Below are 21,221 nucleotides of genomic sequence, written 5' to 3'. Positions count from 1 at the left end.
GCTTTGTCTTACACTGGCCTCCTTGCCCCCCACTCTGGAGCCAGCCTTACAGCTGGTCCTGCTCATCATCCAGACACAAAGAGAGGGGAAAGGCCCTCCTCCTTCTCTGTGGTCTGCACCTGACACCCTGACCCCCATTTCATGTGGGTTTGAGCATAAAGCCTTGCAAACTGATACAGCCAGGAAAGAACAGGCAGAGAGGAATAGACAGGGGATTAAAATGGGTCTTTCAAAGGTTCTGCGAGGCCTGTGAGTGAGTCAGATAAGGCAGCAGAACAAAGGGGTCCCTGCCCCAGAGCCACCTAATGGCACAGCGGGGAAGTAACTTGCCTAGGGAGCAAGAGGTTGCTGGTTCAAAGTGCAAAGTGCACACTCCCAATGGGCGTGCAGTGTGAAATGACCCAATCCAGATCCCACTCCACTTTATTGAAATCCTCCCAGCTTCAAATCTTGCTTACAGAATGCAGGAAAATCTTGGTCATGCAGCACGTGAACCAGACTTGGCACGTCCCTGGAGAGCACACACTGCTCAGCAACCACTGGTTCCTGTCTGATCAGCCCAAACCCAAGCAGATTTGGGCCTGCCTCGTACTTCAAAACATCTAAGTGTGAACAGAAGTGGGATGAAGGTCTCAATCTAGAGTAACTGATCAAGGCTCCTTACCTCTTGGGTTTCCACCTGGTAGGTGGAAAGAAGAGAAATGGACTTGATTTATTATTTATTGCATTTTTATTCCACTCAAAGAGCCACTAGAAAAACTACTACAAATAATTATATACCCCTGTTCAGAAGGAGATAGAGCAGGGGCTACCAACCTGTGGTCCTCCAGATGCTGCTGAACTATTGATTGATTCAGCAATTCAATAAATGGTGGCTTTCAATGATGGGAGTTGATGTTCAGTCGTATCTGAAGAACACAGGTTAGGCACCACTGAGATGGAGGATTCTGCATTCCATTCCATACTCAGAACAACCCTGCAAGGTACGTGAAGCTGACTGATAGCTTCCAGGTCCCTCTCTGCAGCTTCCTGACTGAGGACTTTGAACCTGGTTCTCCCCAGGGCTACCCACTACCCCATGCTGTCAGTGGCTTCTTCATCCCAACCAACTCTACCTGAGCATGTTGCTGCAACTCCACTGTAGCATCCCTGCCCTTGACAGAGGAGTCCCTCTGCTTATGGGTCAGCCACCCCTTGTGCAGATCAGAGACTCTATGCTTTTTGCACAGAAATCTAAACAGCACTGCTATCTCCTTCTGAACTGGCAGACTGCTTCTGAACTGGCAGACTTTCTATCTAACATGTTGATAGAGAGACGCTTCCCAATGACACAGACACGGTTCCTCTTATCCCTTTCTGTGTCCATGACAGGAAAGCATTTGCAAGTCCCACATTTGTCTTGGGAGGGTCTCCCAGGCAGATGCCTTTCCCAACTAAAAATGGATGCAGATGATTTATAGCTACAAGAGGAGAAATAAAATGCTCCCAAGGAGCCAACAGTCTCTCAGCATAGAGATGGTCTCTCTCGAGTGTGGATTCTTTGATGGGAAGAAAGATGTGTGCTCTGCCTGAAGCTCTTTCCACACTCAGAGCATTGAAATGGTTTCCCTCCTGTGTGGATTCTTTGATGAGAAGTCAGGCTAGAGCTGTGTCTGAAGCGCTTTCCACATTCTGAACATTTGTATGGTTGTTCCCCTGTGTGGACTCTTTGATGAGAGGAGAGATCTGAGCTCCGGCTAAAGCTTTTCCCACATTCTGAGCACTGATAAGGTTTCTCCCCTGTGTGGATTCTTTGATGGGAAGTAAGGCTTGAGCTGTGTCTGAAGCTCTTTCCACACTCAGTGCATTGAAATGGTTTCCCCCCTGTGTGGACTCTTTGATGGGAAGTGAGATCTGAGCTCCGGCTAAAGCTTTTCCCACATTCTGAGCACTGATATGGTTTCTCCCCTGTGTGGATTATTAGATGGGAAGTAAGACTTGAGATCTGGCTGAAATGTTTTCCACACTCTGAGCACTGATATGGTTTTTCTCCGGTGTGTATTCTTTTATGGCAACTAAGCTGTGAGGTCATACTGAAGCTCTTTCCACACACTGAGCATTGATATGGTTTCTCCCCTGTGTGTATTCTTTGATGATAACTAAGGCTTGCACTCTGGCTGAAGCTCTTTCCACACACTGAGCACTGATATGGTTTCTCCCCTGTGTGTATTCTTTGATGATAACTAAGGCCTGCACTCTGGCCAAAGCTCTTTCCACATTCTGAGCATTGATATGGTTTCTCCCCTGTGTGTATTCTTTCATGGGAAATAAAGTTTGCCCTGTTGCTGAAGCTCTTTCCACATTCTGAGCATTTATATGGTTTTTCCCCTGTATGAATTCTTTGATGGGAAGTAAGGCTTGAGGTCTTGCTGAAACTCTTTCCACATTGTGAGCATTTATATGGTTTTTCTCCTGTATGAATTATTTGATGGGAAATTAGGTTGGAGGTCTTGCTGAAGCTCTTTCCACACTCTAAACACTGATATGGTTTTTCTCCTGTATGGATTCTTTGATGGGAAATAAGGCTTGAGTTGTGAGCAAAGCTCTTTCCACACTCTGCACATTCATAATTTTTCTCACCTGTAGGAATTTTCTGATCATTGCTACAGTTGGACTTCATGGTTAAGATTTTTGGATGTGGAGAGGATTTATTCTTTCCATTCCCTTCACAGTAATTTTTTTGGCCTGGAATTTCATGGAAGTCCAAGCACTCAGAAGCAGATTTCTTTATCCCCTGATGTTTTGTGTCCACAATCCCCTGCTGTTCAAATTCTTTCTTGGTTTCCCCTCCACTATCTGTAAGGATAAAGAAAGCCTCCCCAGGAGGGAGAAAGAGAGCTTGAAATAGCAGAAGAAACCCAATTTACTGCTCTACTGTATATGTATGTGTGGGGAAGCAAAACCTGCCACATACTCAAAAGCAACTTTTGATGGGCTCTAAGTGGCACACCAACCCCTTCGGCCAGTGCTAATCACCTCATCTTCCTCCTCTCCCCGCAACCCACTGGCAGCACCACTTGATGGCTGAATTTCTCTCTTCCCCTGCTTCTGCTGTCCCCACTGTGATGCTGGCATCATTCAATGTTCTCAGAGCAGAACAACAAGAGGCTGATGGCTGGGCTCCCAAGTATCCTCTTCTGGAAGGAAGAGGAAGGAGCATCAGCAATGGCCCCAGCTGTTTCACCTTGAGGAGCAGCTGACTGCATGAAGTGGGATGGGAGCAGTGTTCCCTGTAAGAGGGATTCCCAGATGTTGTTGACTACCATAATCCCCTGCCAAAGGCCATTGCAGCTGGGGGTTCTGGGAGTTGTAGTCAACAACATCTGGGAATCCCTCTTACAAGGAACACTGGAAGGGATCTGAGCCCTGAGGGCTTTGGTTGGAGGCACAGAGGAAAGGGGGTAGGGTGCCTGAAACCTATGTTTCTCCCATGATCGGATCCCCACCTTGATGAACCCCTTCTTTCCCTTGGTCCAAGCTCCCTCAGTCCCCACTGCAGAGATGACAGGGCTTGAACTTGTGGGAAATGTGACTCAGGGTGTGCCTTCTCTCTCGTCCCCATCTCTTTACAAGACTTAACAGAAGTGCTTTGGGACAGGTCTCTCCACCACTTTCCTTCTCCTTCTGCAGCATGCAAATTCAAATGGCTTGTTTTATTTAAGGAACATCTCCAGAGCTGAGCTTTCTCTGTCTTGCTTTTTCATGCATTCTCTCTCTGGTCCCTCATAAATTTCAGCTGCGGAGAGTCAGCTGGAGAAAGGAGCGACTTGCACTCCTGAATCTTTCTACTTCTGAACTTGAGTTTCCTGTTTTTGTAGGATCAGAAACGCTTCCCTCTTGCAGAGGAAGGAAGATTTCCTTCTTTCAGTACAATTTAAGGTAATATTCAGTGAACCACACTCAAGTAATATTCAGTGAATAGTAATATTCACTGAATCACACTCAAGAATATACAGTGAACCACACTCAATATTCAGTGAACCACACTCAATAGTAATATTCAGTGAACCACACTCAAGAATAATATTCAGTCAATATTCAGTGAACCACACTCAATATTCAGTGAACCACACTCAAGAATAATAGGCTTGTGCCCGAAACGTTTCAGAGGCCATTATAAAGGCCTCCGAAACGTTTCGGCTCCGGGGGCCGTTTCAGTGCTTCGGCACCGGCGGGGGTAGTCTTTTAAGGGCAGGGGAGGGTGCATTCACCCCTCCCGCCGCATATCCCCCGCCGGCGCTCCGTTACATTCAAGCCCCTTGGGGCGGCAGCGTTCCTCCCTGCCACCCCGTTTTTGTCATCAGCCGGAAGTGGCCGGAAGAAGCAAGTGTGTGTGTGCCAGTTGCGGGCGTGCACACACCCGTCTGCCATGCGGGTGCGCGCGCACGACGGGCACACGCACGGTTACTTCTTCCGGCCGATGACAAAAACGGGGCGGCAGGGAGGAACGCTGCCGCCCCAAGGGGCTTGAAAGTAACGGAGAGCCAGCGGGGGATATGCGGCGGGAGGGGTGAGTGCACCCTCCCCCGCCCTTAAAGGACTACTCCAGCCAGTGCCAAAGAAACTTCATGCACATCCCTAAAGAATTATTATTATTATTCTGAGAAGGGCAGCAGTGTGTGTGTTTTTTAAAATCCCCATGGCCACTCAACCTTGCTATGCCCCTGTGTTCACTAATGTTGTGTTCACTAATGAGGAGAGCCAGTGTGGTGTAGTGGTTAGAGTGCTGGACTAGGACCGGGGAGACCCGAGTTCAAATCCCCATTCAGCCATGAAACTAGCTGGGTGACTCTGGGCCAGTCACTTCTCTCTCAGCCTAACCTACTTCACAGGGTTGTTGTGAAAGAGAAACTCAAGTATGTAGTACACCGCTCTGGGCTCCTTGGAGGAAGAGTGGGATATAAATGTAAAATAATAATAAAATAATACAGAACAGAAATGGCAATCGTAATGGGGAAGTGGAGCCTTACCCAGAGAGGCCAGATGGTCACAGATTTCCTCCATAACCTCTTTATGTACAGCCCTTTGGTCTGGATCCAGCAGAGCCCACTCCTCCTCTGAGAAATTCACAGCCACCACCTCCAAGGTCACCGGACCCTGACATAAGAAGGAAGCATTTTGTCCTCACAGGTAATATAGCAACCAGAGAAGGAACAAATGGCTGGAAGTTCTTCTGCAGCAGCCAAAGTTCCCCCAGCGGCCTTTAAAGTCCTCCGAGTGGGTGGATTTGACATCCCAAGACAAGAGAGGGAGGCAGATTCCTCCAGGCCCAGGGAGATGCTCAGGGGACAGAGGCCCCCAAGCTGTGCCCCGCTCTTCTCCTGCACAAATCCTCCCCTACCTGGTCCAGTTGCCCAGAGACTGTCATCTCTTTGCCACAAAGAGGAGAAGGCCTGGAATGGAGAACCAGTGAAATTCTGCCACCTGGGAAGGGGAGAAAAGAAAAGAAAAAATAGACAACACCACAGATCTTGTTTGCTGCCTGGCCACACTCAACGAGTATGTCCTTACCTTTATTTCCTCATTTTATTTAGTCATTAACATTTTCCTTCCCTTGCTTTCAGTCACACTCCCAAGATGGCTGACAACATATTTTAACAATCTATGAGAGCCACAGTCACCTTAAGTGGCACAGCGGGGAAATGCTTGACTAACAAGCAGAAGGTTGCCGGTTCAAATCCCCACTGGTACTATATTGGGCAGCAGCGATATAGGAAGATGCTGAAAGGCATCATCTCATACTGCGTGGGAGATGGCAATGGTAAGGTAAATGGCCCCTGTATTCTACCAAAGAAAACCACAGGGCTTGATGGAACATGCAGATACTGTATTCCTAAAAAGAAGCACCACAACCAAGAAGGCCCCGCTCAGAAAGTGGGGGGGACTCTGAGCACGGCCTCTGAAGAAGTTATTAAAAGGGGAGGCTAGTTCATTGTGGGTAGGTGGTGCTTCTGCTATCCTGAGAGAATGAATACCTCAGCTATGACTTTCTCTCCCCACTGGGTACCTCATGTTCGCTGTGGAGAGGCCTTGCTTCTCATCCCTCCATTTTACAGGCTTAGACCTGAGAGAATTTGGGGAACGGGCTCCTTCCTCCCAACTCCCACCCTTTGGAATCTCCTTCCTGGGCACAGGGAAATGGCCCTTTTCTTCTGAACCCAGAACCTAGCTTCGGAACGCAGGCAAAAACATTTTGCATTACTTAGACACTTGTAGCTCTATCCTGCGGAATCTGTGTCGAATTTTATTCTGCCCATTTGCACTGTCATATGTTACCTTGAGGACTAATTGATGGAGGGAAATCAAGCTAGCTAATCAAGTAAAATACAACAATATTCCATATACTTGTGTGAAAATAAACTCTTCCCAAACTAGACTTTGGGCATAATTCACAATGCTGAATTGGACTTTTATTTAATATATCGCCCTTCCAAAAATGGCTCAGGGTGATTTACATTAAAATAAAAACAATTAAAATCAATAAACAGTTAAAAACAAAAACTATAAACACAACATAAAACCAAATTAACAATTAAAACATTTACATCAGTTTAAAAACCCTGGAAGGCCAGGCCAAACAGATAGGTTTTAAGGGCTCTCCTGAAAACCAATAATGAATTCAAATGATGGATTTCTGCAGGGAGTGCATTCCACAGCCCAGGAGCAGCTACAGAGAAGGCCCACCTTTGAATCACCACCAGACGAACTGGTGGTAACTGGAGACGGGCCTCCTCAGGTGACCTTAATGTCCGGTGGGGATCATGCAGAAGAAGGCGCTCTCTAAGATATACAGTATAAGGTCTTAAAGCTTCATAGCTAACCTAGGATAAGAGAATGGGAAGATTTTTCTCCCCACAAAATATCAAGAGAAAGAAAAGCACAGTGCAGTGCATAGATTTCAGGTACCTGAAGGAAATTCAGATATCAGGTACCTGAAGGAAACCAGAGGAAATACTGCCTGCAATTCCTTACCCCTCAAGGTGTTTCCTCTGTCACCTGCTTGCACGAACCCACTGAACAGTGACTCCTCTCCAGGGCCCAACGGAGCTTTCTCTGCCTCAGGTAGATCAGTGGCTGCTTTTGATGGCCTCTGCCCCTAAAAGTCCAGAAAGGAAATAGGGAGAGTGATTAGAAATGGTCCACATCTAGGACTTCTTTCTCCCATATGAACTAAGACCATCCTTGGGGATGCTGCTTGGGGACTGCCTAAGGTACCTGAGACAGGGACTCCTCCGCAGAGGCCCCAAGATGGTGAAACCCCAGTCCCAGGGAGTCCCCCTCTGCTCTGCTTTTGGCTTTCAGGCACAAGGCAAAGGCAGCTTTAGGTCAGGGAGCTTTGGGAGAAGAATCTAAACTTCTGGCTGGGAACTGGTCTTGTGGCTCGTGTTCTTACTTATCTTCATTGATTTTTAACCAAAAGGTAGGATCTAAATACTTCAAGTCATCCTCCCAAGCTGTAGGGTCATCATCAAAATCTGCAGCATAATCAAAAAAGCAGCTTGGAATAATTCTTCCTGGAATGTTCCTCCCTTAAATTTTGGGCTACCCAGGGTGATTACTTCTTCACCTGGACACTTATTTAAAAAACACACTCTCACCTGCTGCTCTTCCTGCTTCTTGGCCTGTGCCTGGTTGAGGAGGAAACCTTCTGCCAGGGCCACTGCCTGGGAACTGGTCTCTGCTCCACACTCTCTGATCCAGCTCTCCAGCTCTGGGGGCAAGATGCTCAAAAACTGTTCCAGGATCACCAGGTCTAGGATCTGAACTTTTGTGTGTTTTTCTGGCTTCAGCCACTGGTGGCAAAGGCTGTGGAGTTGGCTGCAAACCTCTCGGGGGCCCTTGGCCTCCAGGTAGCAGAACTGCCTGAAGCACTGTGCATCTGAGCAGATTGTATCTTCTCCCAGCATCTTTTGCTCTGTCTTTTCCCAGAATTCCTCAGTGCTTCTACTGTCATGACCTCCAATTACTCTGCAGCCAAATGAGTATTCATCTTCCATCTTGGCTTTTTATTTTAAGGCAACTTCCAGGAATACCCTACCCGCCCAAGAAAGAAAGAAAGAAAGAAAGAAAGAAAGAAAGAAAGAAAGAAAGAAAGAAAGAAAGAACATAAGAGTAGCCCTGTTGGATCAGGCCCAAAGCCCATCCAGTCTAGCATCCTGTTTCCCACAGTGGCCCACCAGATGCCTTGGGAAGCCCACAGGCAAGAGCTGGAAGCCACAGGCAGGAGTTGAGGGCATGCCCTCTCTCCTGCTGTTACTCCCCTGCAACTGGTACTCAGAGGCATCCTGCCTTTGAGGCGGGACGTGGCATATAGTCCTCTGACTAGTAGCCATTGAACTGGCTAAATCAACCCTCTTCCTATTGATTCTCAGAATGGAATTTGCCTTTTTCACAGCTGCCGCACACTTTCAGTGAGCTGTCCACCTCAGTCCTTCTCCTGTTCAGTCATCAACAGCTGAGACCCCATGAGTGTATATGTAAAGTTAGAGGTTTTTGCTCAAATGTACATCACCTTACACTTATTTATAGCTCCTTACAATGTTTTGGTTTTCACTACCTGAAATCATTTAGTGTCAACTGTAATTCTGGCCACCTCGCTGCTTACCCCAATTTCTAAATCTATGAATAAATTAAAAAGCATTGGTCCCAGTACAGATTCCTGGGGCCCCCCACATCATCCCCCTCCCTTGTGAAACTGTCATATATTCCTATCCTCTGTATTATACCATTTAACAAGTTACCAATTAAAAAAAACTGAACCTGTCCCCTTAGCCCATGACTGCTAACTTTGCTTTCAAGAGCCTTGGATGAGAAACTTTGTCAAAACCTTTTTGGAAGTACAATTGTACTATGTCAACTGGATCACCTTTGTACACATCCTTGTTGGCACTCTGTAAGAACTCCAAGAGACCTCCTTGCTCAGGGGCCAATTTCTCTTAACAGAAGGGCTGCCAAAATCAGGGCCAGGAGTGGGGTGGGCTCAGGTTGCTATTAAGTCCTGTGAATGCACTGCCTTCCTCTCTGCATATAATTACACCCTGCAATGCACTGAAATTTTATAAGGAAACCTGGATTCTTTGAGCTGGCAATGGAAGCTTTTCACTGTAAGAATGCCTCTGATGAATGGCAAGTCTCACAGAGAAACTGGAGACTGGAGCTGGGGGCAGGGGAGGGATCACCAGAAAGGCACTGTGTGGTGTTAAGAGTGCTGGACTAGGACTGGGGAGACCCAAGTTCAAATCCCCATACAGCCATGATATTTGCTGGGTGACTCTGGGCCAGTCACTTCGATCTCAGCCTAACCTACTTCACAGGGTTGTTGTGAGGAGGAACTTAAGTATGTAATACAGCGCTCTGGGCTCCTTGGAGGAAGAGCAGGATATAAATGTACAATAATAATAATAATACAGAGAATTCCGTCCACCTCTTTGTCTCGTACAACTCACACACACCCCAAGTCCCTCTGCCTGTAACTATTGGGTGTACTATTAATTCTCTGGATTCACTCTATGAGCAGATCTCAGTCTGCTTGCTGACTAGCTGCAGTAGGGAAAGTGATCTCATAGCATTGACTCCCTGACTCCAATTTCAAAACATTGGCTCCAAAAACACAAAGCACACACACCGATAATGTTCAGGATAAACAGGTAGGAGAGGAGAGCTGGTCTTGTGGTAGCAAGCATGACTTGTCCTCATAGCTAAGCAGGGTCAGCCCTGGTTGCATCTGAATGGGAGACTTGATGTGTGAGCACTACAAGATATTCCCTCCAGGGGATGGAGCCACTCTGGGAAGAGCAGAAGGTTTCAAGTTCCTTCCCTGGCTTCTCCAGGATAGGGCTGAGAGAGATTCCTGCCTGCAACCTTGGAGAAGCCGCTGCCAGTCTGTGAAGGCAATACTGAGCTAGATAGACCAATGGTCTGACTCAGTATATGGCAGCTGCCTATGTTCCTATGTTCCTATGGAAGAGAATGTGGGAGCTCATCACCGACTGCCTCCCAACTTCTTCTCTACATGCACTGTCTGGGAATTTCCACTCCAGTTGTCAGAGTGCCCCCTCCCTACTTTCCAGCCTGGCACCCCCCTCTGCTGGCTGCACCCTACATGCCCTTTGCTTACCCCAGATACCAAATGGTTGGGAATATCCAAGGTCATGTTTTCTTAAGGAGGTGGGGCTGTGCAGGAAGCGGGCAGGGGATATCCCAATAAAAGAGCAGGGGTGTCCCAATACACAGTTCATTCAAACACAACCCTCAAATCTCTCATTTTTAACCCCTTGGATCAAATCCGTCCAGTAAAGAAGCAGAGACCTCTCCACTCCCCCAATTCCTCTCTCTCTCTCTCTGATTGTCAGATCATCTTGCGCACATCCTGCAGTCACCCTTCTTCAGGTTTGCAGAAGCTGAAGCTATGGCCAAGGGGGCGGGGGAGTAGCAGCCCCCCCCCATGCAAAAGCAGGGCCAGGGAGGGTGGGGATCCTTCACTGTCTCCAGCCCCTCCCAATCTGCAGCCTTGCTGGGCCCTCCCCCCACCTCCGTCCCCTGCCGTCTTCAACTCGCACACTTTGCACCCACCGGCAGCTTCGTAGACAGAGGTAATGCTGCGGTGCACTTAGAAAGGGGAAAGGGGAGGGGAGGTGCGTCTTCCCGTGCAGAGTGCCCCCTCTTCCTGCGCTCTTGCTCTAGGAGTCTCTACTCGCTCTGTTTAACCCTCCTCCTGCCACGTCCCTCTGTATCCCTCCAGATATGTCCTGCCGAAGCGAGTGCGTAACACACATTGCCACCCGCGCACAATCCGAAGTGAGGCGATCCTCCGTACAAACGGCCTTTCCGCCTCTCCTTGCCTTCCCTTTGGAGGAGTCCCTTTTGCAGACAGGAGAAGGTCAGTCTAAGGGTGAAAGTGAGGGAGGCGAGATTGCTAGAGGGGCCCCCTAGGGAAGTTGCCACTAGAGGTCGGACGGGGCGCCTTACTTGCGACCCCACCACACTTTGCCCGGCGAAGGAGGCTTCGCGTCCCTCCTTGAGTGCTGTGCAACCCTGAGCAGCCCAGTTCCCCCAGCCCCGTCGCAGCAAGGGAGCCGGGTGAGTGCAAAGGGCGGCTGGGGTGCATGCAGGAGAGCCCGGGGACCGGGAGGGCTGTGATGCACGGGAAGGGGGGCGGGAGCGCGGAGGGAATCTTGGGAAAGGACGGGGGGGGGAGGCAGGAGTGGGACGGGGGGAGGAGAAATTAATGTGCACGTGCCTCCCCCCCCATTCCTCGGCGCTGGGGAGGCTGCAAGAAGTCGTGTCTGTGTGATTTCATCTCCCAAGGAAGCTTTTCGACTCTTTCGTATTTTTAGATGTTTTAAATTAAATGTTGATTGATGATATCAGTTTAGTCAGATTTGATATTCTTTCTTCGCCTCCTTGGGATTCTTCTCTTTTTGAAAGAGAAGCATATACATTCCCTAAAATAAATAAATAGAATTGATTGTTGAACTGGCCCCACACAGGGAGGGAGTTTGGGCAACTGAGCAATCATGGGGTGTGTGCGTGTCTCTGTTGGGACACCCCTATCAAGGAACACCCCCACCCCCACCACCACTCTGCGAAGCCAGCAGAGATCCTGACAAGACAAGAGATCCCAAGGAAGCTACACCTCTGAATTTGGATGCACTGAATACAATTAGAAACTGGTTTCCTTCTCCATTTTGGGATGAAGGAGGCTGGGTGGGGACTTGGGGGGACCGATGGAGAAAAAGGTCAGAGAAGCAGTTCTTAATATGGGCAGTGCGGGTGACCCCATTTCTTTCCAATGACTGAAACTTACATAACTAGAAATGCTACAAACTATTAAATATATATAATTCTCCATATACAATTGATGTATCAGCTTTATATAATCCTGTTAGTAATCTAAAAATTGACAAAAAAACTTTAGTTATAAAGAATATATTTCCAACTCTAACGGGGTCTTCTACCATAATCCACTTAAAGCCCCCTTCTCTTCTTGCTGGCAGAAGGGATACAGTTGCCACACCATCCCCAGGACAGGTAAGGGATGAGTGGAGGATATGGGCGGAGGACGGCCCTGTGTGCTATTCTCCCCTGCTCATTCCCCCTTGCTTTTGCCAAAGTTGCTTAGTGTGGAATATCTGGATCCAGCAGTCAGAGAGGAGAGCTGGTCTGGTGGTAGCAAGCATGACTTGTCTCCTTAGATAAGCAGGGTCTGCTCTTGTTGCATATGAAAGGGAGACTAGAAGTGTGAGCACTGTAAGATATTCCCTTCAGGAGATGGAGCCACTCTGGGAGGAGCAGAAGGTTCCAAGTTCCCTCCCTGGCTTCTCCAAGATAGGGCTGAGAGAGATTCCTGCCTGCAACCTTGGAGAAGGCTCTGCCAGTCTATGAAAACAATACTGAGCTATTTAGACCCATGGTCTGACTCTGTATATGGCAGCTTCCTATGTTCCTATGGACTCATTTGAGTATATGTTCAGATCCTTGCATGACCTATGAAGAGAAATAATGTTGTTCTTATTTCAGGGTCAGGTGGCCTTTGAGGAAGTGGCTGTGTGCTTCACGGAAGAGGAGTGGGCTCTGCTGGATGCTGCCCAAAGGGCTCTGCACAAGGAAGTCATGGAGGAGAATTCTGGGCATCTGGCCTCTCTGGGTAAGGCTTCCTCCTTGTCTTGGCTGCTAGATAGAGAAAGCAAGAACTGCATCTGTTGTTCTTCCATCTCAATGCAAAGTCAGGATTTCAGTGAAGATAATTCAGTAATCCAAAAACCAAAAACAGTTTAAGATGAGAGTTAAGATTATTTACATATTCACACGTGCTCTAAAAATAATGGAAATTGCAAGTTAGGTTACCCATCTTAATTTCCACACCATATAAACTGCAAAGATGTTGTACAGTGTGGTATATTTGTTTTTTGGTTTGTTTGTTTAACATATTTGTTTAACACCTGAAACGCAAGTCTCTGAGCGGTTTACAATAAAACAATACAACAAATTAAAAAGTTAAAAACATTACAATAATTTAAGATTTGAAACACCATTAAAACTATTTAAAACCATCAAACTATTAAAACAGTATTTAATTAAAAGCCTGGGAGAACAAATGTGTCTTGACTGCTATAATAATAATAATAATAATAATAATAATAATAATAATAATAATTAGCTGCTGGGCCACCCACTGCTGCTGTCCCCCCCGCCACACACACACCACACCGGCATGCCTGGCTTTCTGGCTGGCCGCTCCCCCTTCCCCCGCTTCTGCCCCCCCCCGGCACTTTCTTGCGTGCCAACTGGACGGCCCACCTCCTCTCCGCCCACCCTACGCTTTCTGGCTTGCGGGCTGGCCAGAAAACTGGCCTGCCACCTCATCCCACCCCCTCCTCCCGGTGGCCGGGCCAGCCCAGCCCACCGCAGCCTCCAGGACCAGGCTGGCCCGCTACCTCCTCTTCCAGCAGCCAAGCCAGGGCCAGGCTAGCCCACTGCTGTCTCCTCCTCCTGCCTCCTCCTCCTGGCAGGCAGCCATGCCAAGCCAGCCCGCTGCCGCCTCCTCCGACTGCCGCCTCCTCTTCCCAGCGTGCGGCTGGGCCAGGCCGGTCCGCCGCCTCCTCCTCTGGCCGACCAGCAGCCGGGCCAGGCCAACTCGCTGCCACCGTTGTCTCCCACCGTTGTCTCGCTATCCCCAGGCACCTGCTCTTGCGAGAGCTGCCACACATGGGATTAGTGATGGGTACATCTCAGAGAATTAAATATATAGATGATTATTATTAATTCGATTTCTATACCGCCCTTCCAAAAATGGCTCAGGGCGGTTTACACAGAGAAATTACAAATAAATAAGATGGATCCCTGTCCCCGAAGGGCTCACAATCTAAAAAGAAACATAAGATAGACTCCAGCAACAGTCACTGGAGGTACTGCGCTGGGGGTGGACAGGGCCAGTTACTCTCCCCCTGCTCAGTAAAGAGAATCACCACGTTAAAAGGTGCCTCATTGCCAAGTTAGCAGAGGATAAAAGTTGTTTTTAAAAGTTGTAAAAGATGGGGTGGCTCTTATTTTAGCAGGGAGCGTGTTCCAAAGCATTCCAAATGATATGATGATGGCTTTAGAAATGAGTCTCCATGCACCCACACTTCGTGTTGGTCTTTCAGTTGGGCGTTGGGCTGGGCCGGGATGCATCCAGGCAGTCATTTAGCAGGTGCAGTTTCCCTAATCACTTACTAGAGATGCCCCTGATGAATTTCTGCCTGATGCATCTCTGTTCATGGCTAAGTGTGGGTGCATGGAGTCTAATATCTTAATCCATCATCATTTACCAGACTGTACAAAGTCTTTACAGCTTATATGGCATCGAAGTTAATATGGGCACCTTAACTTGAAAATTCCATTCATGAAAATGTAAGGCATCTCAGATAAGCTAATCTAAGCTAAAGTCACACTGACCCCCCCAGATGTGAGTGTGACTGGAGATGTTGGAAGTTGCCTCCTTGCTCCTCTTTCGAGGCAACATGATGGTGTAAAAGGAACTGTTCTTCTGGGTTGGAGCATATATATATACATTGTACACATCCTACTTTTCAACAAAAGGCTTTCAAAGTAGTTGCGTAGCATTAACATTAGCAAAAAAAGGTTCCCTGTCCTCAGAAGGCTCACCATCTAAAATATGCAACAATGTTTGGAAGAGGATGACTTTATTGCCTAACCTTTGCACCTGAAACTGAGTGTTTTTCAGGATGTGCTTAAGTTGGTCAGCTCTCTAGCTTTACACTCAACTCCTCAGACATAAGAATTTGAGAAGGAATTTAGAGGTTAATTGTATATCTGAGTTAAAGTAACAATAGATCAACAAAAAGAATCAAATAGATTCTGTGTGACAGGAGTTTTCTATCCAGAGAGGACTGAAATATTGGCATATTCTGATGTTTTAAATGATTTTAATTATAAACCGCCCAGAGATGCAAGTTTTGGGCGGTATAGAAATATTTTAAATAAAATAAATATTCTGATTTCTGTATAGGCATGAAGAAGGATCAAAAATCAGAACTCCAAATGCAAAGCTAGGTTGCTTTTAGCACCTCACTGGGCTCTTTTGTAAATCTGGTTGTTCTCCGTGAAATCACTTTTTTCATTTTGCTTCTGTAATCAATTCTGTTTTGGTATCTTCATGTTCTACAACTGCTTTCCTAGAAATCATGTGAGTAAACCAGGATCTCGAAAGAGATTTTCCTCTGAAGTTTTTAGTCGTGATTGTTAATCCAGTACCCTTGTGAGATACACAAAGCAGTGAATTTACAAACTGGAGCCTTGCACATCCTGCAGTATCCAGGTAGAAGCTTTGGCTAAGCTAAATCCTGAAGTGAGAAATGGCATCTTAACTAGTAGAAGTTTGTGGGACACTGTGCTGGGGCTGGACACGGTCAGTTGCTCTCTCCCTGCAAAGAGGAGGAGGAGCTCTTTGCCCAGTTAGCTGAGATCCCTTCCCTGTACTGTCACCAAGTATGAAGTTTCTAACTCCTCCTCTGACCTCTTCTTCCTCCTAGCATGCTGGGCAAGCAGTATTTGCATTCTGCTGCCAGACTGATCCTTCTGGTCCTGGGCAGTAACCGCTACTCTCCTGTCTCATCCCTGGGCAGGAGTTAGAACATCTTTCCATGTTGTGTTTTCAATTCATGGGGCTGGAGGGAGGCAGGGTTGAGTGGAATTCAGTGAGACTCCTTCAGCTTCCCTTAACCTTTGTTCTTGCTAAATGGGCCTGAAATATTTTCTCTCTTTGTTTCCTTCTAAAAAGGGTTTTTGTTGTGCAGGTAGTTCACAAGCTGTGAGAGAGGGACCTTTGATACATCGGGCATGGAATTATCGGGTGGGTTATCCACCAGGTGGGAAGGGTGTGTGTGTGCTTATGGTGTCCTAACTCTGGTGGGAGACGTGTATGCATTGTCAGGCCTTATTGAGCATCCTAATCTATGGATTTGCCTTTGGCCCATCTTGCCCAATAGTATCTCTTTTGATTGACAGGGGCCTTCCAAGTGCTCCAGGGTTCTTCCCAGCCCTATTATTTAAGCTGTTTCAACTGGAGATGCTGAGGACTGAAACTGGGACTTCCACATTCCGGACCCTACATGGCATCAGCTACTTTTTAAACACAACCAATAGAGGCTGTTTAATTTGTGGCAGGGTCTGCCTCTTCTCGACTGTCTCCTGTACCCTGTTATTCGTAGAGCAGTTAATAGGGCATTTGCTCCCTGCTAAGAGGCTGTGTTTAACTATCCCAAGGTTTCTCTCATTATTCTTGTAGGTGATGAGAGAGAGAGTGAAATGCAGTGGAGAAGACCTGAAGGAAATTGGAAAGGGGGAGAGAAATCCATTGTTCCCAAAGGATCAACACACATGAAATTCTTATCCTGAAAGCAAGTCACAATAAAAACAGAAGGAATAAGATTCCTCTACATGCAAAAACCTTAACCTGTAACTCAAACAATTGCACGGATCAAAGAATCCACACAGGGGAGAAGCCTTTTAAATGGTCAGAGTATGGAAACAGTTTCAAGCAGAGCACAGATCTTTCTAAGCATCAAAGAATCCACACAGGGGTGAAACCCTATCAGTGCTTAATTTGTGGAAAGAACTTCAGTCAGAGCTCAGCTCTTACTAGGCATCAAATAATCCACACAGAGGTGAAGCCATATCAGTGCTCAGTGTGTGGCAAGAGCTTCAACCAGAGCACACATCTTGATGTGCATAAAAGAATCCACACAGGGGTGAAACCATATCGGTGCTCAGTGTGTGGAAGGAGCTTCAACCAGAGCACAAATCTTGGTGTGCATCAAAGAATCCATACAGGATTGAAACCCTACGAATGTTCAGTGTGTGGAAATTGTTTCAAGCAAAGCACAAATCTTAGAAGGCATCAAAGAATTCACACGGGGGAGAAATCGTATCAGTGCTTAGTATGTGGAAAGAGCTTCAGCCAGAGCATAAGCACAACATCAAAAAATCCACACAGGGCTGAAACCCTATGAGTGCTTAGTGTGTGGAAAGAACTTCAGGCATAGCTCAGCTCTTACTAGGCATCAAAGAATCCACACAGTGGTGAAACCCTATCAGTGCTCAGTGTGTGGCAAAAGCTTCAACCGGAGCACAAATCTTGCTGTGCATCAAAGAAACCACACAGGACTAAAACCACATCAGTGCTCAGTGTGTGAGAAAAGCTTCAGCCGGAGCATAAGCCTAACACAACATCAAAAAATCCACACACGTGTGAAACACTATGAATGCTCAGTGTGTGAAAAGAGCTTCAACCGGAGCACAAATCTTGCTGTGCATCAAAGGATCCACACAGGATAAAACCATATCTGTGCTCACTAGATGGGAGAAACTTCCTCAGGAGCATAACCGCCCTGAGCCATTTTGGAAGGGTGGTATATAAATCAAATAAATTAATAAATAGTAAATAATAAATAAACCTTACATGATATCAAATAATCCACAGAGAGGAGAAACCATATCAGTGTTCAGTGTGTGGAAAGAGCTTCAGCGAGAGTGTACATCTTCTTATGCATCAAAGAATTCACATAGGAGAGAAACCACATTAGCGTTCAGTCTGAGAAGGAGCCAGGATGGCGATGGAAAAACAGCCTGTTTCACAGCCTCAATTTTAAGTCACCTATTTCTTTCTGAGATGCCCTCAGTCTTTAAAAAGTATTTTCATAGCTTATGTAGGAGACTCCTGGCAGGAATGCAAGTTGAATGAGACTCCTGGCAGCAATGACAACTCCAAGCCAGAGTTAGGGTGGAAAGATTTTACCCTTGATACAGTTCTGTTTTCAATTCAGGCAGGTCTTGTAAGAGGATTTGTGGTATCTCCTCTCGACCTCCTTAGAAAAAGTGCTGAAGAAGCATGGGGTTTTCCTCCTGAATCTGGCCTTTAGATTTGGTCTCTCCATTCTTCATGTTCCTGACTCCAATAAGTTGTGTGGATTCTACACCTTTTTAAGCGCCAACGGTGCCAGTGTCATAGATTACTTTCTGGTATCTCTGACATTTCTCTTACAGTTTCACTCTGTTGACATATATAATAGATCAGAGAGTTACCATCTGGCTTTGCTCATGATCTTTTCTGCTATACTGCACCCCAATCTGTAATATGCTATTAATTGAAGGGCCTCACCCCAGACAAACAACAAGGCTATTCTCACGATTGGCCAAAAGCGGGCTAAAGGAGCCTAGCCCGCTTTGGGGTGAGCGTGAGAGCCACCGAGCTCACAGGCGAGCCCAGTATCCTCAAAGTGGATAACCCGCTGAAGTAGCCTTCACCTAAAACGAGGTTAACAGAGTGAGCTCTTCGGAGCAAGTGCTCCGTTAACCACGGTTTTTTAAATCGTGTATTGCCATGGCACGGCAACACACGAGGAGACCCCTGGGCTCAGGGTCTCTCCAGCATCCTGGAACTTTCAGGGGCCGCACGGCCCCCAATCCCCGCAGCCCCCGCCGGCTCTGTGACAGAGCAAGCAGTTGTGTGGGCGGTCGATCTGGCTCCCCAGAGCTGCTGCCTTGATAATCTGCGGGGAGTGTGCTAAGCCTGCTCTCCTCACTAACCCCCTTACGACGAGTTTCACGGATCGTGAGACTTGCCTCAACATCTTGTATGGGGTACTGTTCTGAATAAGAAGATCAAAACCATGTTAAATTTTCAGCAGATGCTGAAACAGAGGGAATTTGCAGTACTACCTAGTTCAGCCATTTATGAGATATCTCCCCCCCCCCCCCGCCACACCTGAATTTATCTCTATAATGAACCACCATCTGACCACAGCAGGTCAAATTTGGAGGGGCCATATAAAGAAGACCTGGTTTGACCAGGAGTGCAGCTTTAAGAGACAAGCTTTGGGACAACTCCAGAGTTCTGGAAGGATCTGTCCACTCGATTCAATCATTGGTACAGTTCCGTTTTCAGTACAAGCAGTTTTTGAAAGTCAAGAAACTCACCTATTTTAAAGATCAATGAAGAGACTTGGGTCTCTGTATAATCCAGGTAAAATGATAGGAAGTTCTGGGAATAAGTGGCAACTGGCACACAGTTAATTCCCTCTCAGATGCTCATCTTCCAGTTGAGACATGGTTTCAATATTTCTTGGCCATTTATGGTAGCACCCAAAATGAGACAGCTTATGATTACCCACTTTCTGAACCAGGCCTTCTCCCAAAGTAGCTTGCAATTTCAGGACTAGAGTGCAAGCTGTTGGTTGGTGCTTTGACCCTTGGGAAAGCCCCTGGGGAGGATAATGGTGCCTGATGTGATATTTATTTATTTATTTATTTATTTATTTATTTATTTATTTATTTGATTTATATACCGCCCTTCCAAAATGGCTCAGGGTGGTTTACAATTAAAACAAACTTATAAAACAATGAAAAGCTAAAACAAATTAAAAACAATAACACAACTAACAATTTAAAAACATTTTAAAACAAAAAATTAAACATTGTCCCCAGACCCCAGCTCAAGAAGACACATACACTTAATATAGAAGAAAAGGGCCACAACTTTGTTAACTATTACACAAAGCATGGCAGACTGGAACACCAGGTGATTAATCACCCTTAGAGAACAGTGCGGGCCAATAGAAGCAGGTCAGAACTCTGAAGTCCTACCCAGCGCCCTACTGGGCGACACACCCTGGCTCGGGAATGGGCAGGTACACTCCACCCAATTCCTTCAAAGCTGACCCCCCCTTCTGTAAGAGAGGATCTGGATACTTCTAGGCATTCGTCCACCCCGGACCGCACAGCCCAAAGGTTGGAGAAGTCCTGAAGCAGGGTTCATGGCAATCATTCTCCCCGTGCCGCACAGGCTACAAAGGAGCGATTAACCAATCACCCCTTTTACATATCCAAGGGTGCTCACCGATGTTCTAACCCTCAAATTACCAGCCCGCCCGCACTGTTCCTGCCATTGTGGCCGACCTAACTCCAACTACGCACCCAGGACACAGAACAGAGTAGGCAAAAAAAACCCCAACAGTGGCCAATGCATTGGGAGCAAAAAATTCCTACTCGGCCCCTTCAGGCGGCCAGTCGCTAGACCCGCTCTGTACCGGGGAGGGAGGGAGGGGAGAGCTCCTTCTCCTATGACTGCCTGGCCCCAACTGAAGAGAGAATGGAGAATGGGGCAGGGATCGGTCGATCCTGGCCGAAACCCCGCCCCTTGACCAAAAGGGTCAAACGGAACCCTTCTTGGGCTTCGTGCAGGACAGGCTGGGACAAACTCCCTCCCCTCTGCACAAGGCCGGGGGGTGGGGGTGTTAAGTAATTAAAAACCCTAAATCAAATTAAAAATTAAATGTATTTATTTATTTATTTATTTATTTTAATGGAATGCCCACTGATGAGCCTTTCAACTATTGCCCAGTCATCTTCCGGGATGTGTCTCCAAATGATATACTCAACACCTTATAAACAAGTTGGGGGATTGGTCAGAAAAGACAAAAATATTTCACTCAGAGCAGGCAGGCTTTCTGTAGGAGTCACAGCATAATAGATCACTGTATCACCTTGAAGCCTTGGTCTAGAAATATGCTAACAGCCATAATAAAAACCTTAATATTTTGTATACGGACCTTTTGTCAATGTTTGATTCTATTGATAGATTTAGACTGTGGGTAAAGCTTGAGAGGACTGACACTGACAAACAGCTTCTTAGATTACTGATTGAATTGCACTCTGGTCTCACGGCCATGGTTAGAATAGCCCAACAACCATTACTATCCAACCCAATTTTATTAAACAGACGAATCAAACAGGACTGTCTATTGGCTCCCTTTTTATTTAATTTTTATACCAGTGATATAGTACAGATCATGGAGTCTCAGAATTTCTTCTCCCCTTTACTTAAAGGGTCAAAGTCTCGATCTTGATTTATGCTGATGATGTGGCACTTACGTTGAGATCAGGATCAGAAGAATTCTGATTAGATTGGCTGATTACTGCGAGGAGGAGAAGTTGAGGATCAACTATGATAAAAGAAAAGTGGTGGTCTTTGGTATCAGTAGAGCAAACATAGATGGACAATTAACACTCAGCAAAGATAGTAATGTTCTTCCTTTTAAATATTTGGGTGTCTCTTCAGAAATCTCTATATTGGGCAGTACATCTTGTTAGGATCTGACAGATTACAGCATGGTGCGCATATG

General features: G+C 46.7%; 1 protein-coding gene and 1 pseudogene across 5 annotated transcripts; one reads left to right on the top strand and one right to left on the bottom strand.

Moving 5' to 3' along the window:
• Positions 1 to 706: 706 nt before the first annotated feature.
• Positions 707 to 11,160, bottom strand: LOC128341636 (zinc finger protein 501-like). Of its 5 annotated transcripts, none has more exons than XM_053288012.1 (6): positions 10,612 to 11,160; positions 7,638 to 8,073; positions 7,012 to 7,135; positions 5,381 to 5,463; positions 5,010 to 5,136; positions 707 to 2,835 (listed from the first exon to the last, which is right to left on the bottom strand). In XM_053288012.1, the coding sequence occupies exons 2-6, from the start codon at positions 8,034 to 8,036 to the stop codon at positions 1,505 to 1,507; spliced, it is 2,064 nt and encodes a 687-aa protein (XP_053143987.1). In that variant the 5' UTR covers positions 8,037 to 8,073; positions 10,612 to 11,160; the 3' UTR covers positions 707 to 1,504. The 5 variants fall into 5 exon arrangements, with proteins under 5 accessions (XP_053143987.1, XP_053143988.1, XP_053143989.1 ...); XM_053288013.1 differs by lacking the exon at positions 10,612 to 11,160 and adding an exon at positions 9,665 to 10,600; XM_053288014.1 differs by lacking the exon at positions 10,612 to 11,160 and adding an exon at positions 7,255 to 7,514 and having other exon boundaries at positions 7,638 to 7,775.
• Positions 11,161 to 16,379: 5,219 nt separating this feature from the next.
• Positions 16,380 to 20,647, top strand: LOC128343808 (zinc finger protein 239-like; annotated as a pseudogene).
• The last annotated feature ends 574 nt before the right edge of the window (positions 20,648 to 21,221 follow it).

Source organism: Hemicordylus capensis, chromosome 2 (genome assembly GCF_027244095.1).
Source record: "Hemicordylus capensis ecotype Gifberg chromosome 2, rHemCap1.1.pri, whole genome shotgun sequence".
In the NCBI taxonomy this organism is placed as follows: domain Eukaryota; kingdom Metazoa; phylum Chordata; class Lepidosauria; order Squamata; family Cordylidae; genus Hemicordylus; species Hemicordylus capensis.
Note: the sequence above shows the minus strand (reverse complement) of the source record. Positions and strands in the feature narration are given on the sequence as shown.

Excerpts from the sequence above, each read along its gene's own strand:
- LOC128341636 (XM_053288012.1), bottom strand. The coding sequence starts at position 8,036 with ATGGAAGATGAATACTCATTTGGCTGCAGAGTAATTGGAGGTCATGAC. Across the intron at positions 5,464-7,011 it reads CAGAGGAAACACCTTGAGGG|GTGGCAGAATTTCACTGGTT; the intron begins GTAAGGAATTGC and ends TCCCCTTCCCAG. Across the intron at positions 5,137-5,380 it reads TCTCTGGGCAACTGGACCAG|GGTCCGGTGACCTTGGAGGT; the intron begins GTAGGGGAGGAT and ends TTCTTATGTCAG.